The 16,998-nt window shown below is 34.2% G+C and overlaps 2 protein-coding genes across 7 annotated transcripts in view; one reads left to right on the plus strand and one right to left on the minus strand.

Annotated features, from left to right (window-relative positions):
• Positions 1–16,998, minus strand: part of LOC134158493 (uncharacterized) — a 494,286-nt gene that overhangs the window by 210,777 nt on the left and 266,511 nt on the right. The window lies entirely within an intron of this gene.
• GRIK2 (glutamate ionotropic receptor kainate type subunit 2) overlaps positions 1–16,998 on the plus strand; it is a 405,127-nt gene that overhangs the window by 156,167 nt on the left and 231,962 nt on the right. For all 6 annotated transcript variants that reach the window (XM_062608486.1, XM_062608483.1, XM_062608485.1 and 3 more), the window contains 3 exons: positions 5,737–5,918; positions 8,075–8,128; positions 11,227–11,400. In XM_062608486.1, the coding sequence (XP_062464470.1) occupies positions 5,737–5,918; positions 8,075–8,128; positions 11,227–11,400 (410 nt within the window). The remainder of the gene's footprint in view (positions 1–5,736; positions 5,919–8,074; positions 8,129–11,226; positions 11,401–16,998) is intronic.

Genomic DNA, 16,998 nt, shown 5'->3' on the forward strand with positions numbered 1-16,998 from the left:
TTGCCTCAGTGCCAGCTTGAACTAGCAATGACAAGCACAGGGCAGGTCTTGATGCACCCTTTTATACTTTGTGCCTCACACAGGCAATAGTCTGCAACATATTTCAACTCTTGTACCTTCATTAGGGCATAACAGAGAGGGAAAGGCAAAAAGAATACTGCTTTTTTTCTTTTTGTTTTGTTTGTGTCTGTGGTTTCTTTTTTTTGTATGTTTGTTTGGCCCAGATTATGTCTTTTTTTCTCAGGAAATTAATTTAGTGGGTTTTATTTTCTAGGAAAACTAGGCTGCTCTTTGCACACTTTATGTAACACAAATACAGCATCACAAATGCTAAGTACAATATGGAGGTACCTTTCAGCCTTTGATTTATATTTGAAAGAGCCTGCTTTTGAAGTGTGATCTGGGCCTGGAAAGCTTTTACTCAGTCTCAGTTCCCACTAATACCTGAATCTGGAAATGCTGCTTCTCAACACGTTAACCATCAGTGCTCTCACATAAAAAGTACCAGAGAGAGGCATGCTCAGCACTGCCTGATTGTTTTGTTTTGTTTTGTTTTTGTTCTGTGTGGAGCTGTGGGGTGCCTGTGCTAGTGGTACTTTCTATCCATGACACAGATTCACAGTAGCTGCCCACACCATGCGCTCCACAGACTGTATGCCAGGGCGCTCTGCATGGCAAACAGCAGCCCTTACGAGTGAGGAGGGGGGTTTGTTTTCTGAAATTCCTATGAGAGCCCAGCAAGCTGGAAATTGTTGAATTCGTGCCAGCAAGGATTGATTTTTTTTTTAGGTATGGATGAGGATGAACAAATATTCCTTGTAGCAGATGACATGGTGGACTACTGAAGTGAGTCATTTAGTAGACTGGAACATGTTTTGTGCCCTGCGCAATTCATCTGAACTTAATAAATGCTGGTAGCTGGAAACACAATGAAAAATATATGTATATATGGAAGTACATTTTAACTGTAAATATTACTAGAATTAAAATGCTATGAGCAACAATACTACAAAATAAAAGCTTAAAGTTGCTTTTTCTTTATTTCACATTGATGAACACAGGAGAAAAAACTTAGTTTTGAAACACCTGGAATTTGTTTATGTCTCAGATTTACTTTATCTTAAAATGTTTTGAGAAAGGTCACTGATTACTATTTCTGTGTCCTGGCAGTTTTTGAAGGCATAAATACTTTTCATTTGTTTGCATGCACACCTTTACTGCCCAGAACTGAGCTCCAGTCAGTGCACTAGAGAGTGAACACGCACAGGTTTTCTTCCCCCATTCTCAGGCTCCTCTGGTAGCCTCTACAGATTTAGTACAGCCTTCATGGTAGAGGGTGGTACCTTGTTTATTGCTCATCGTTTCTCTCTCAGATACATAGGTAACCTAGCAAGCCCACACTATGCTTATCATATATGCTCCTTGACAGTTTTTAATTACTCAGGTGTTATTTCCTGCAACTGTAAATCTATTTCATATTTTGGTGGGATTTTTTCTTTCTCTGGGGTAGCCCAATTATGAAAAGATTTATAAAGAGGAGGAATTTCTTCTTTTAATTCTTGAAGAGCTCAGTTAGACTCTTGAGGACCTCACCTTCTTGGGTAATTTTCTGAAACAGAACAGAGATTGGAAGAAAACTTTTGAATTGTCTCGCTCCCTGCATTTTTTGTCAGCCATACAGTAGATGTTTTATTCAGAAGAGTATTGTAAGACATTTACTTCAGAAGCTCCTATAGGCCACAAAACACTTCTTGAAGTGATGCAAGACATAGGGCTAATAAAGGGACTTGTCAATTTTTAATATCCTACATTTTTTTTTTACTAAAATTTTGGAACTTACTATGAACTTTCTACAAAGAAAATCAATCTCCTTTTTCACTTTCCATCCCATCTTAATGTTCCTTGACAATCTTAACTGTCCATCCTGTCTCCAAAGGTGTAACAAAGGTGTTTGATGTAACACCTGAAATTAAGTAATCAGTACAGATTAGGCACTTTGGTCTTTTAAATAAAGAGCATTTTGAAAGAACAATTTGTAGTCAAGAAAGAACAAACAGATTTCATTTTAACCTGATATATAAAAAACAGTACAGTACTTGTACGGAAGTTTTGAACTTCATGAATCACTTTCGTGTCAAATACAATCAAATTAATATCACATTTGTTTCCACAGACGTATTAAGCTTTGTTCTGAAGCAATTCTGATTCCAAAACTTGCACAATAGAGTAAAGCTGCTTTTGACTCTTGCTGTTCTTGAAAAGAGGTTCAGTAGAGAAACATGAGAACAGGGACTAAAGCCCAGGTGTTTCCTCTCTTAGATGACTATCATAACCATCATACTAACAAGTGTCTATTTGTCTCCTACTAGCGACTCCAGCTACAGATTTGAATAACAGTGTACTTAAGAATAGTCTATAATACTTCATTAATTTCTTATCTCCCAAATAAAATAAAATTTGATTCCTCTGGAAAAATAAAAAAGCCAAATATATTTAAGATCACAAAAATCCTGAGAGATAAGTCATCATGCTATTATCAAAAAACAACTGCATGGGTGAGACATAGTTCTGATTTTCCTCATTTTGAGTAGATGTGTATTTTGTAATCATTGCCTCCATCTGAGACTCAAACAGCAGTGCAGTTTTGAGTCTCATAATCTTCAACCTCTTCTAGCATATTTTCACCAGTGATGTTTATCTTTAAATAAGTTTCAATTTTTCTGTACATCTCATGGGTGTGATTTTTTGAGCAAATTGTGGACTTTTGAAATTTACTTAATTCTCTCCATTGAAAGATCAATACTTGTTTTGCAAAACTGATTATAATCTTTTTCCTACCACATAAAGCGGTGTTTAAGAATTTTATGTTGCTTTAAACTCATGTATTCATAATATAATTTTCTTTTCTTTCTGGCAAAGATAGATTACCTGTCCCAAATTACTACTCTTGTGATCTATAGTTCTTAACTGGAAGTGCATGGATATCAGAGGAAGTGAACATGTGGCAGCACTTTGTGTTTGAGAAGGACTCTGCTTTGAAATGTGGTCTTAAATTTTTTGACTGCAAGTGCATACATTCCAGTTGCTTCATTTTTCTTAGTCTTAAGGAAAACGGGAAAGACAGGGACAATCCTTAGTGTTTTTCTTGACATGTTATTGTCAGTTATTTTTGATAAAGTGGTTAACAGTTATGGGGTATGCTATGTTTTTCAAAGCTTTAGTTTCACATATTTGTCCCGGATTATCTGTCAATGGTAATAAAATGCAATAGATCTATAAGTTAGAAAAGACACCTCTACTGTATAGCTTTTAAGTATACTTATTCACGATTTCTTAGAAATCAATTATGAAATCTATTTAAGTTTCTATTAGATACATAAATATCATTATGGGATTTGAGGTAAACATGGCAATTTTGTAAAAATCGGAAAAGTACTTTTTTCACAACCATGTAGACTTACATCTGCCATTTACTCACACATCACATGTAACCTGAGTGTTACTTCTCTATGTCTTAGCAAGCACTGACCAGGTCTAGGGATCAGGTCTAGTCATGAGAACGTACTTCAGTTTCCATATCTGTTCTGCTTTCAGCATGTCTACTAAAGGTTGCCGGTATATATAGTGATGTTTCTGTGAATTTTTAATGGTGGTATTTGTTTCCTCTTCAAGGACAAGCAAAACGAAATGAAGCAAAGAAAGCAGGACAAGTCTAAAATTATTTACAAGTTATTCCTCTGTACAAAAGGTTTCAATTGTCTACTTTTAGCAAGCAGTGACAAATAATCTGGAACACGTGGAATTATTTTTTATCTCTCTTGAGTTAAAACATTTTATTCTGACTTCAAATTTTGTTATATTGTTGTGTTATGTCAAAAGGCAGTTGACATTAGTCACATTATGATTTTCTATGGAAAATTTCCACACTGGATTACTGGATTTAGTTCTTTATAGTGCATTAGCTGTTAATAAAGATCCTATAGAAATGTTTTTAGAAAATGAAAATTTGAGATAATTTAGCTATCGATAACAATTGTCACAGTTTGGACAATACACACATTGTTAAGAATGTGTGTGATGGGAGTATTACTGAGAAAATTGATGAAATAGGAGATACTATATCTGTGACATAGACCTGTGAGGGAAGAAAAAACTCCTAAATTGACTAAATTGCAAGGTTGTCTTTCCCCACTCTGGCTTTGGGCCTAAGAGTTCTACTGGAATCCTCTGCCAGATCTACACACCTGCAGTCTTAATTTAGGAAGGTTTTATATAGTAAGGTGTAATTCCTGTTCTAATTTCAGCTAATTTTAGCAGAAACTGTTGAAGAAATATGTGGATCCTTTGCAGGGTCAAAAAGGGGGAATGGTGAAACAGAAGAGACTGATTTTATTGCTCAGTTTTATTCTCTACTGGAATAGAGATGGTTCTGCTGGAAATTATTAGAGCTAATGTTTTTTACAATCTAAAAGCTTCATAGCAAAAAAATCATAGCAATATTAAAATATGTCAGTGTTATGTTACTTTAAGTACAATGTATGTTGAAAAAAGGCTGTATTAAATCCTCTGTCAGAGGTTATCACGATTTCTTACTTACGCTGCGGTGTTGTTCCAAATTACATTACAGCAACATCATTCCATGAAAACAAGATGTCTTTGACTGAATATCTGAAGAGTATTTACTGATAATATAAAATACCATTTTTTTTTTAATACTAGATAGTGCTGCCTGAGATAATAACGAATAATAATTAGTCACCTGTTAATATTTTTGTGAAGTGAGCTATTTCAGATTTTAGAAGTACTACATTTATGCCTGGAATCTAAAGTGAAATCTTAAGCAGAATTTCCATTTTTATACAATTGGGTGTATTATACATGTGCACTGCAAACATAATGATGGTAAGTAACCCTTGTTACTGCCACCAAACGGAGCATGTTCCAGTGCAAGAAGTTAGCAGAACACTTGTTTTTCTAACACAGAAATAAATTGTTAACTTATAGAGACCTGTTTTTACCTTGTCATTTTATTACAGTTAATAAACCTAATATTTAATATTGGTCACAGACCAGTCAGTGTCTTGTAAAACACACCACACACTATCATACTGATGCAAGCAATCAGATGTTTTGGAGAAATGTCGCTGCATCTAATTTCAAAGTAAAAGTACAGTAATCCAAAATGAAAATGTAGGGTATTGAAGATGAATGAAATGGCATGAGTCATTTATTCAGCCTCTTTGCTGCTGCATATTTTTATTACCTGTGTAATCAAGAAAAAAAAAACGCTTGTGAATTATGTGAGGGTGCTTTTTACTGCTGAGATGATTCACAGCTTCGTATGTAAACCTGACAGATTAGAGACTGGCTAGTCTGATTACAAACTATAGTCTGGGATATTGTTTTAATTGAATTAGAATAATTATGCATTCTTCGAAGAGGAATGTCATGGTTGCATGATCATGCTAAAGCAAGATTTGTCTGTCTTAAGGTAATCCTAACTGAGACTGCTTGCTGTCTGTTAATATTGAGAAAGACTTGTGATAAGAAAGTATTCAGAGTGCAGATACTTAATTTTTCCCTTTTCTTTTTAATAAATCTGTTGTGTGTTAATTGCAACATACTGAGAAAGAAGAAAAATTCAGGAAACTTTGAATGTTTATAGTAAGTTGTCCTGCTAGCAGTTCAGATTCTTGTATTGATAATCTTCTTTTCTTTAACTATGTTTTCTTTAAGGCCTTATTCGATTACAAGAGCTCATCAAGGCTCCATCACGATACAACCTGAGACTAAAAATCCGTCAGTTACCAGCTGACACAAAAGATGCAAAGCCGTTGCTAAAGGAGATGAAAAGAGGCAGGGAATTCCATGTAATCTTTGACTGCAGCCATGAAATGGCAGCAGGCATCTTGAAACAGGTAATCTTCGTTTTGCTTCAGATGGCCTAATGTTTTTCATTCCTAATAAATAAAAATAATGGCATTTAACAAGCAGGGGAATTGTATGTCAGTTTACTGAGGCTTAACTGAAAAATCAGTCAAGGATTTCAGAGATAATTTTACTAGTGACACTAATGGTAGCTGCTTTCATGTTTTTTTTTTTTAAAGGAACAGATTAATCAGTTCGTATACAGGGGAAAAGGTACATCAGTCTTTCAACTATGAAAAATCAGTACTTTGGAGAAATTATGTTTCAACCAGGATTTTAAATGCTTGCTTAGATTTTTTTTTTTTTTTTTTCAAATTGAAGTCTCTATATTATGACTTTTAATTAGGTGGTGATATTTGAATAGTATGCTACCAGCAGGCCACATTAATGAGTTCTACTGAGAGGACAGAACTAATAGATACCTTTTAGAAACATATTTTCCTTGCACTACTAATAGGACTGCTAAACACCTGAATGCATTTGTGTAGGTGGTCTGAAAGTGTTTGCTTTGTTGTGCTCAAATAAGATGAGTAGGTGAGGTACAACGAAATTGCAAATTTAACTGGCTTTCTAATGAAGAAGAGAATTTCAGCGATGTCTTCCAAGAGAAGGTGGCAATATAGTGGTACGCAAAGGCAATACAGTGATATGCATAGAAGACAAGCCTTTCTGTGTCTTTAGTTTAATGAGCTAGCTCCCAAGACTGGGAATTTCTTTACACTCAGAGGCCATTTTCCCTATAGTTTTTTTAATTGCACTATGTCTTTCAATAACGAGGATTGGAAGAAGACCTAAACCAAGACAATATCCTACATTTATAATGCATAGCTTTTAGTGACTTCATGTTTTTATTATGCTTGCTAGCATTGCTTAAATTGAAAACAAAATGTGCTTAAGATCTGAAAATACATTTCTCTTGAAAGGTATTTAGGGGTATTTTAAATATTATTGTGGTATTCTAAATGCACAAGTATAGGCATCTGTTAGAAAAGTGCTGCAATTTTTGTCAAAGTCCTGTATAAAATATCATAAAACCTAACCTGCAGCTGATATTTGGAATTCATTTTAGCTTTTAACTTTTCTTTGGACTGGTTACAGACTGGTCATTTGATAAGTTTTCAGACAATGTCAAAAGTAAAAAGGCTCTCAAAGCCTCCAGAACTCTGATGATTGCTTTGTGAAAAAAATCTGGTATTGTGAGAATTAATTGTTGCCTTCAGTATATTTAAGGAAGTGTATCTGGTAGCAACTTAGCAAAGAATTCCATTGATAATTCCTGGAAAGGAAAAAAAAAATATTATTTACTTGTGTAGCTTTTTTACAGTGCTAAAATTGGGTAAAAATCACTGTAGATACTAAAATGATTGAATAAATCATACTTGTCTAAGGTAACTTTTGTGCAGAGCATGCAGATGTGATTTTCAGGTGAACATGTGCTTAAGACTGATGACACATCCATAGTTTATTGCTTTAAAATTGTACCTACAAACATTTGTTGTTATGCTGAACTGTTTATTTAAAAATGCATAATTAATCCAAATCTATGTGGTACTGCATAGTTAGCAAGACAGGTGAAGGTGCTTGATAGATATCTGAGTTTCTAGAGTTATGCTATGAATATTTGTTCTTCCTTTTTACTGAAGTATTATGCATCTTGCTGTTCCAAACTTGACTCGAGAATATTTTCTTCCATGGCTGGAAAAATGTCTACGAGTATAATATAAGCCTAGGTCCTTCTTTTAAATGCACAATATTGTTTATCAAAATAGAAAAACTGTTTCCTGTTAGGTTATTGTTTTTAAGGGAAGGATTCAATAATGAATGAATATATTGTCGACTCAAATTTTGCGTGGCAACTTAATGCATCCATTAGTATGTAAAACTATAAGGCTGTTTCACATTTACTGCACTATACAGTCTAATAATATTCTTTCTATCAGAAGATCTGGTTCATAAATTCCTTTAATAGTCAGTAATCTGCTCTAACTGCCAGGAAATGACTTGCTTGACCTAATTTTAGTATAATTCCAACCCTATAGTCTTATCCCAGTAGTGTTCTTTTGCAGCTTTTCATTGGCCATGTAAGTATGATAAAAATGTATTATGTGACCTCAGAAACATTAATCTTTTGTTTATTTTTTTCAAGGCTTTAGCTATGGGAATGATGACAGAATACTATCACTATATCTTTACAACACTGGTAAGTGGCTTGTAGAAACATAGTGATGACATCTAACAAAGATGTTAGTTTACTTAATTATATTACTTGACAAAGTGAAAAAGGTCTCTCTGGAATGGGGTGTGAGTACAAGATGTTTTCTCTGTTTCTTACGTTCAGTGAAAACTCATCAGGATGGTTTAATTATTATTCAACCGTGAGCCCTGGGAAACTGATAGTACTGAACAAGCAACTCACTCTGTAGCACTGCAGTTTTTAACTTTCAAGCAGGGTTAAGTATATAATTCACAATTAATTATTAATGTTATGAATTTTGTACTTTATCTTCTTTAGATAGTTGTATGTGAAGATTTTAAACTTTTCCATATTTTTAATACAACATTTTACAAGGTACCACTTCACTGTCATATAATTCCTGAATAATTTGGTGTGAATATTACCAGCGTTTTATTTAACAATCCACTTGAAGTTTTTAGGCACACAAATTATGCAGTATTCTTTGGTGTCCATTGAAAAAGTAACTAGGAAGGAACCGTTCTTGGAACTGTCAGATTTAACATTTGCAATAAATGAACATTTAAAATGAGAATGTTCTTACAAAACATAACAAACATGTATGTGAAGTCCTTTTTTTTATTGTTCACCACAGCCTAACTAAGAAATAGTTTAAAAGTTGATAAAATAGTACTTTAGAAACTACAGTTGTGCACGTTTCTCTGTTTTCCATTGTGTTTAAATTTGCATGCTTAGATTGCAGTTCACTAAGGTTCTTAAATTACAATCATTTAAAGAACAAGACAGATGTGCCTTGGTAAAACCATGCTTGAAATGACCCATGTTTAAAGTCACATGCATGTTTAAGTCCTTATAGAAATGTATCCTTCATGATAGGATGGGAAGTTCATCTCAGAATCACAAAACAAAAGTTCATGGAAAGTATTAGCATGGAAATAGCTTGTTAAATAGTAATTTATTGCAAAATAATCTGTGATGTTTATTGGAACTGTAAAGGCAAAATATCCTGCACAAGTAACTGTCTTACTTTAGAAGAGCAAGTTGTCTGTCACTAACAGATTTAGGATTGCATGCAACAGCATTTCTTTCAATAGTCTATCAAAATGGATTCTAGATGATTCCAGGGAATTTTTTATATCTTCACTTTTCACTTTTCTCTTGGTGAAAATAGCTTCTTTGAGTGGTATGCTGTCCACTGGCATTTAATTTTTACACTAAAAGCTATGTTTAAAAATGACGGGTTTCTGTCATTCTTATTTCCTTATTAGAACTTTAGATTATTTTTTTTTTTTAAAGAGACGAGTATTATGTTGACTAGGAGCTATGAAAAGATAATTTAGTGTGCACAAATGGATGGTAGATTCGCAATGTAGCTTTTGAACTACCATCAGACTTCGGTTGTTTGATTTATTAATTGCTTCTTATCTGACATGGTGAAAGTCCTGTCAAGTAGATTTTTCCAGTCACAGTGTTTGCAGCAATCTTCCATGTATTCTCATCTTCATTGATTCAGGGTCTAATGCAGTAGCTCATTAATGCACTGACCCATGTGTCTTTATAATATATGCATAATATTGTTGTGTATATTTATTATATTCCAGTGTAAACATTAATGTGTTTGGATGAAATAATTACATCTGAGGTTCTGACTTTTTTTGCAGTAAAACCAGAGAATTTTTAGAGGAAAGATATACCATAGTTGCATATCTCAGGTATTATATATGGAAGATAGTATCATAATTGCTAGCTGTAATTAAAACTGGCTGATATTTTTGTGGGCTTATTGATGTCAACAATGAATAATGAATTTTATTCTAGCTTTCTGTAGTGCAGCATTTAATCTTCTTCATCTCCAACCAATAAACACAACGGATTCAGAAGTGTTACACCTAACACTTCAATTCCATGGAAATTTATGTTACAGTGCTAGCAAAATATAAATTAGGAGATTGAGATGAATAAGTATGAATTAGGTGGAAAATTCCTATGGTCAATTAAACTAAAATTATGATACAAGACAGTAATGTCTTAAGTAGAACCTTGATTATGTCACTTAAAAAATTATTTAAAAGGAAACAGAAAATTTGTTTATAATACATAGCTAGGCCTAGTGACTCATGACTGTTTTTTTTCATCAACTTCATTTTTTTTTTTTATTTCCCATATTGAAAACATGATCTTAGACCTGGGTTTCCTGAAGACAAGTACTGGTTCTACACTGTTTATAAGAATTCTGTCAAAGGATTAGGATAATCTCAACTTTACTTGCTTGATCTAAAATTTGATTAATTTTATATGTTTTAATTTATATATGCCTCTTTGTGTGGTGGGGGATTAAGTATACAGACACAAGTATGTATGTATTTAAATACATTAATTGGCAAAGTTTATTCTTGCAGAGATAAATTCCTAGTTAAAGATATGTCCATGTTTGGAAGTATGAGTGATAGCTGTGAAAAATTCTTTTGGTTAAATTTAAAGCCAGATACCTTCCCCCTCCTCCTTCTCCCCAGTTTATCATATAGAGATCAACATGTTCAAGTTTCATAGAAAGTGAAGGCACAAGGAAAGTCTTGTTCTGTTTATTTTATGATTTGAAGTCTGTTATGGTAAGCCAAAGAAGTCGCAATTAATAATAGTATTTTTGGTAAATAATAATAATTATATTATTTAAGCTATTTAACTAGTAGTGGATACAGTTCCTCGACTGGATTTAGCATTTCCTGAAAACTTGCTTTGTTTTGGTTTGTTTGGTTTTTGGTTTTTGTTGGTTTTTGTTTGTGGTTCTTTTTTTGGTTTTGTTTGTTTCTTTATTTTTTGGTTTGTTTTCTGTTTTGGGGTTTTGTTTTTTTTTTTCTAAAAAAGGCAGTTGAAGCTGCTCTTCCTGTCTGAATCAGGTTATTCCGACTATAGGCTCAGCTGAGTTCCTTGCACACAGTCACAAGCTCCACACAAACAAAGCATATTTCCTAGCATATATGTATGCTATATGTATAACACTGTTACTCTGCAAATTTCAGTGCTCTCATCTAGGTAGTTGGTCTAACAATTGAAATGGGAATTGCAGTGTATTAAAGAATTTATATGATGGCCATTTTTTTCAGGACCTGTTTGCCTTGGATGTGGAACCCTATCGGTATAGTGGTGTTAATATGACTGGATTCAGAATTCTAAACACGGAAAATACCCAGGTGTCATCTATTATTGAAAAGTGGTCTATGGAGCGCTTGCAAGCACCTCCTAAGCCTGATTCAGGTTTGCTGGATGGATTTATGACGGTATGAATATCAGTATTTAGTTCCTTTCTTTGTATATGTTTGTGAAGCTAAAAAAATTTTTAATATTTTATTTCTGTTACTAAATTTTTTTTGAGGTATGAAACCAAATATTATTATAAACATGAGTAAGAGAGTAACTGTGGTGTTTCTGCTTATCTGTAAACTGAATACATGATCATATTAACTTTCTTTCAAAATTACACTTACTGTATTTTCTCCAAGTGACACTGCCATATTTTAAATATCTAATTCATCTAGTCACAATTACGTACATGCAATTTCTAGGTTTTCAGTGAGTTTCTGCTCATTACTTGGAATTAAATCTAGAATTACAAAGTCAGGAAGGGATTTATTTTAAAATATATCCTACATTAGGAGCTCTTTAGTTTTCAAGTTTGTTGAAAGATATAATTTCCACTTTGTGTCTGAGCAATTTGTAATATCTTTGCTGTCAGAGTTCCACTGTTCTTTGGATATTTTTTTTAATATTTGTTTTAGAAATGTTTGCATGTTCCATTTGACAAATAGCAAATTTTATTTCTCTATGTTACCTATCAGTTGTCTATCTTGTGTTAATTGAAGCACATAACATGGCTAATCATTTGAACAAAATTTTTCTACTTAATTTTATAGTCATTAGATACTAAGTGACAATCAATATTTTAAGAAGTTAATTTCCTTTTCATCTTTTTTTTTAGAAAATACCCTTTGTAGAGTAAAAAACTTTTCTTATAATTACTTGTGTAGAGTGTCTTGTACTTCCCATAGTACAGTACTTTAAAAGTTACATTGCATTCCCTTATTTATGATTCACAGAGTTCCCAGTCATAATTCTTGTTTCAGTTTGTTTTCTGTAGTCTTGTATAACTCTGTAATTACTATGTAATTTTCCTATAATTATCTGACCTTTAGTATCCCAATGTGATAAATTATGGGTATAAAATTTAATCTGGTTTCTTTGGAATGTTCCAAGTCAAATTTCCAAGTGTGGATCTTAAATTATGAAGACTGAATATTTTTGTTAAATACTAACAATATTGTCATCTGTACTGTATTAATGGAAAGTTATTCTGGGAAGTAGAAGAGTGACATACTATTTTCAAGAAACTTTACCTTGGTATACTTGACTTCTTATTTTTGAGTCCATACAAGTAGCACAAAGAAAGAGAAAAAATGCCACAAATCCCTGAGCATAAATGATCTTCTATATTTATATACAACAACTATGATTCAGACCAAGCATGGAAGAGCATTAATAAAGTGTTCTTATTTCTGATTTGTTTTTACTGTGCAACAATTAATCCTCCAGTTTTCTGTACACCAAGTCAGACCTTAGCATGCGTAATTAAAATGACCTAACAAGCCCTGATGCTTCATTAACGGAAAGTTGTCCTTCCTGATTGCTTTTGCCATCTGATTTAGTTATCTGTTTTCATCTTACATGGAAAGGAGTGTCCTTTTTGTATTCTGACAATTTCTTCTAATTTTTAACGTTCACTTTAGTAGCTGTATATGCCAGGTGCAAGAAAGCACTGTGCTATTTGATGAATGCTATTGCTAAAGTCAGTATTAAAGTGTTTTTCTCAGAAAAATCATAGTTTTGATCTGATATTTTTTGTAGGGTGCTGTCATGTTTTAAGCCCAGCCAGTAACTCAGAACCACGCAGCCACTTGCTCACTCCCTCTTCTTCTTTCCCCCACTCCAGGAGTGGTGGGGAGGAGAACTGAAAGAATGTAACTCCCACAGGTTAAGATAAGAACAGTCCAGTAAATAAAGTATAACACAAAAACACTACTGATACCACCAATAATAAAAATGATAAGAAAATAACAAGGGAAGGGAATACAACTGCTCACCACCTGCCAGCCGATACCCAGCCTGACCGGAACAGTGATCTAGCCCTTCTGGGTAACTGACCCCAGTTTATATACTGCTCATGACGTGCTGTGTTATGGAGTACCTCTTTGGCTAGTTTGGGCCAGGTGTCCTGTTTCTGCTTCCTCCCAGCTTCCTGTGCCCCTTCTCACTGGCAAAGCACGAGACTGAAAAAGTCATTGATCAGAGTAGACATTACTTAGCAACAACTAAAAACATTTGATGTGTTATCAACGTTGTTCTCAGACTAAATTTGAAATTACATCACTGCTCCAGCTACTAAGGAGAAAAATGGCTGCTACAGCTGAACTCAGGACAGCTGCCTAGCAGAATGGAGCATTATTTAACTGTATGTTTTCTCTTTCTGCTCTTAAATCTGTTTTCCTGCCACTCCTCCCTTCCCCCCCCCCCCCCTATTTTTTAAAAATGTCTCCTTTCTTTTCTGGATATAGGGTGCTTTTCAAGCTTAGGTGCTCTCCAATGTGAAACAATATTTCTCAGGAAGTGAAATCTATTTGTAATAAAATATAAGAGTGATATTAGATACTCAGGGAAAAAATGCAGAGATTTGTTGCACGCCCAGGATGGTTCATTCATGTATATGAGATTTTCATCTCCTTAAAAAAAAGGAAAAAAAAAAGATAAGATTTTATTAATAAAGTTTTAAAATTTTTAAAACTGATGTAGGGACTTCCTCAGATAAGGAGAACAAATCCAGGGATTTTGTCTTTAAAAACATAATTGTAGTAAAGATCTAAAAATTATGAGCAAAAGTGCTAATACCTTCATACATTGTCCCTAATTGAAAGAATACACAGATGCATTCACTCCACAGAGCTGTCTAGGAAATTAATTTCAAAAATAGCCATTTTGAGGGATACAGTAGAAATGTTGAAGTTACAATTGCTTTGGAATTCGAGAATGAAAATCAGAGAATAGGTTTGGATTCGTAAATGTGTAGGTATTTTCCCCTAAGGAGCGTTCCATATTTGCACGCTTAAAGACTCAGGGAACACATTTATATGTGCTTACTTTGTCCTCTATTTCCCTTGATTAACTTCCCTAAGAAACCTCTCAATGTCCAGACCTTATGAATGTCCTGTGAAGTCTAGTTTATCTGACTGTTCACCTTCTCAGCTTTGTGTCATGGTTTAAACCCAGTCAGCACCCCCCCCTCCCCCCCCCCCCCCCCCCCCCCCCCGCTCCTGGAGGGATGGGGAGGAGAATCGAAATAATGATAAGAGAAATAACAAGGGAAGAGAATATGATACCACCTGCCGAAACGAGCTCTACTGAGAAGAGCGTGCCCTTCTGGGTAACTCCCCTGGGCATGACGTGCTGTGGTATGAAACCCCTTTGGCTAGTTTGGGTCAGGTGTCCTGTCTCTGCTTCATCTCCGCTTCCCTTCCTCTCTGGCAGAGCATGAGACTCACAGTCCTATGGCCAGCCTAAACATTTGAGCAGTAACTAAAAACACTGGTGTTATCAGCTCTGTTCCCAGGCCAAGAAGTCAAAACACAGCACTGCACCAGCTACTAAGAAGGAGAAAAAATGACTGCTGTTACTGCTAAACCCAGGACACTTTGTTATTTCAATTCAGTATTCTCAAAAGCTTTGTTGAATCCAATGGTAAGACAAGAATTGCTAAAAAAAACCCAAGAATGGTTGAAGGATGAGTATAGATGCACAACAGTGGTGTATTTTCAGTTGCATTAAATCTATGTGTTTGAAAAATCCTAACACCCTGTATTGAATTGGACCAATACATGAAGACTGTGTTAAATGGTCAGCTCTCATCAGGTGAATCAGCCCAAGAATCATGTTAAACTAATTTGGTTAAGCTAATGCAGCTGGAAAATGTACTTTATCCCACCATAGACAAGACTGGAAAAGATTAAGAGTGTTAAGGAAGGCTTTGAAACCATGGTACTTGAAGCTTAAGAGCCATCTGAAATATAAAAATCAAGAATTAAAAAAAAGTGATTCAGTTTTTCTATTATGCTATAACCAAGGCTTAATGATGGAAACATAGTCTATTAGCAATACTAGCAATTTGTATATTTAGTTAATTTTATTTTTTAATCAAATTTTGTTCTGTACCTCAATTTCTTAGTTTCTCTTTCAGTGTTCTCCAAAATTCACTGCTTTTTTTTTTTCCACCCAAATGAAGCAAAAATTTATGGTGTCATCCATGGTTTTCTTTCAGCACACTTCTGGAGTTTGACTTACTCAATTCATCCTGGAAGTAAGGGTATTCAATAATTGTATAAACCAATATAGACAGCGTGGTTATTACACTGGATACTAATTCTGCACTGAGATAGGAAGTTCTCAAATTTAGTTTTGTTTGTTTTTTTTTTTGTTTTTGTTTTTTTAATAGTTATTTTAGAGAAGATAAGACTTATAATATGTTGTTACAAACTAGTAATTTTATTACTCTAACAGTAAAAGGATATTTGTGAAACTACAATTTCTTAACTCTGCCTAACAATACAGAAAAAACAGTTATATTTGAGATAGAAAGTTAAATAATAATTTAGTAACTGCTAGCAAGCACTGTGACTGGACAAGATTTGATGAGAAAATGGTGGTGTTCAGGTTCCTGAGGGTGAAAAGATCCATGAAAATAAAAAGAAATATTAATTATAGAAATACAGCTTTGGATTCTGATTTAGAGCTTCAAAGAGGATAGCTTGTTATGTAGACAGCTTTATAATTATCCCTTTAGCAAAAGGAATTTTCTGGATCTGCTGATGAGATGTGTAGTAAAATAGTGTGGCAGCAAATGTGTACTTCAAAGGAAATACTAAACAACTACTTATTACTGCATTACAAGCTACAAATTTCCCCTAGACACAGTTAACTTCATGAGTTTAGGGACTATGCACAATTTCATGCTGTAAGATGTTTTAAAAATTCTATGTCAGCTATCTTGAGAATTAATCACATTACTAAATGTTTGATTCTTGTATGTAGTCTTTCTTGCTATTTTAGGAGACGTGATCTATCAGAAATTTGTAATCCTGTCCCGAAGGAAAGATATACCCAAGTGTTGTATAGAATTTAGCAGAAATTGTAGCTTCTCTCCTATGGGAGATTTCATTGAATTCTTTCAGATGTTGTTTGAGGATGTATGCATCTATTTATAGATATAGTATGATTAACATGGATTTATATAAAGTTTTTGTGTTAGAACTGTCCTGCTACATGTTCACAAAGAAGGAACTTGCATAATGGCAAATAGGGAAATAGAAGATCTCGTGCAACCTGCAGAAGCTCCTATGTAGTCTGTAAGATTAGCTGAAGCATAGGTTGTTCAGGAAACAAGTTCCTTTACTCAGGAAACATGTGAGTGTCTGCACTGTATGAAATTTTAAGTCTGAGGACTGTAGCCCAGTATACAATAATCTGTCCAAAAAAGGGCAACAAAGTAGGTGAAGGATCTAGAGCACAAGCCTTATGCAGATTGGTTGAATCTGAGGGTTATTTAGTGTGGACAAAAGGAGGCTGACAGAAGCCCTTATTGCTCTCTTACAACCACCTTGAAGGGAGGTTTTAGGGAAGTGGGTGTTGATCTCTTTTCAGAATTAACATGTAATAAGACAAAAAGAAATGGCCTCAAGTTGTGCTGGAGTGGTTTAGATTGGATATTAATAGAAACTTCTTCACTGAAAGGGTCATGAAGCATTGGAACAAGACTGCGCAGGGGACTGGTGGAGTCA

This window comes from Pezoporus occidentalis, unplaced genomic scaffold, assembly GCF_034315485.1.
Source record: "Pezoporus occidentalis ecotype Australia unplaced genomic scaffold, CSIRO_AGI_Poc_V1 ctg13, whole genome shotgun sequence".
In the NCBI taxonomy this organism is placed as follows: Eukaryota; Metazoa; Chordata; class Aves; order Psittaciformes; family Psittacidae; genus Pezoporus; species Pezoporus occidentalis.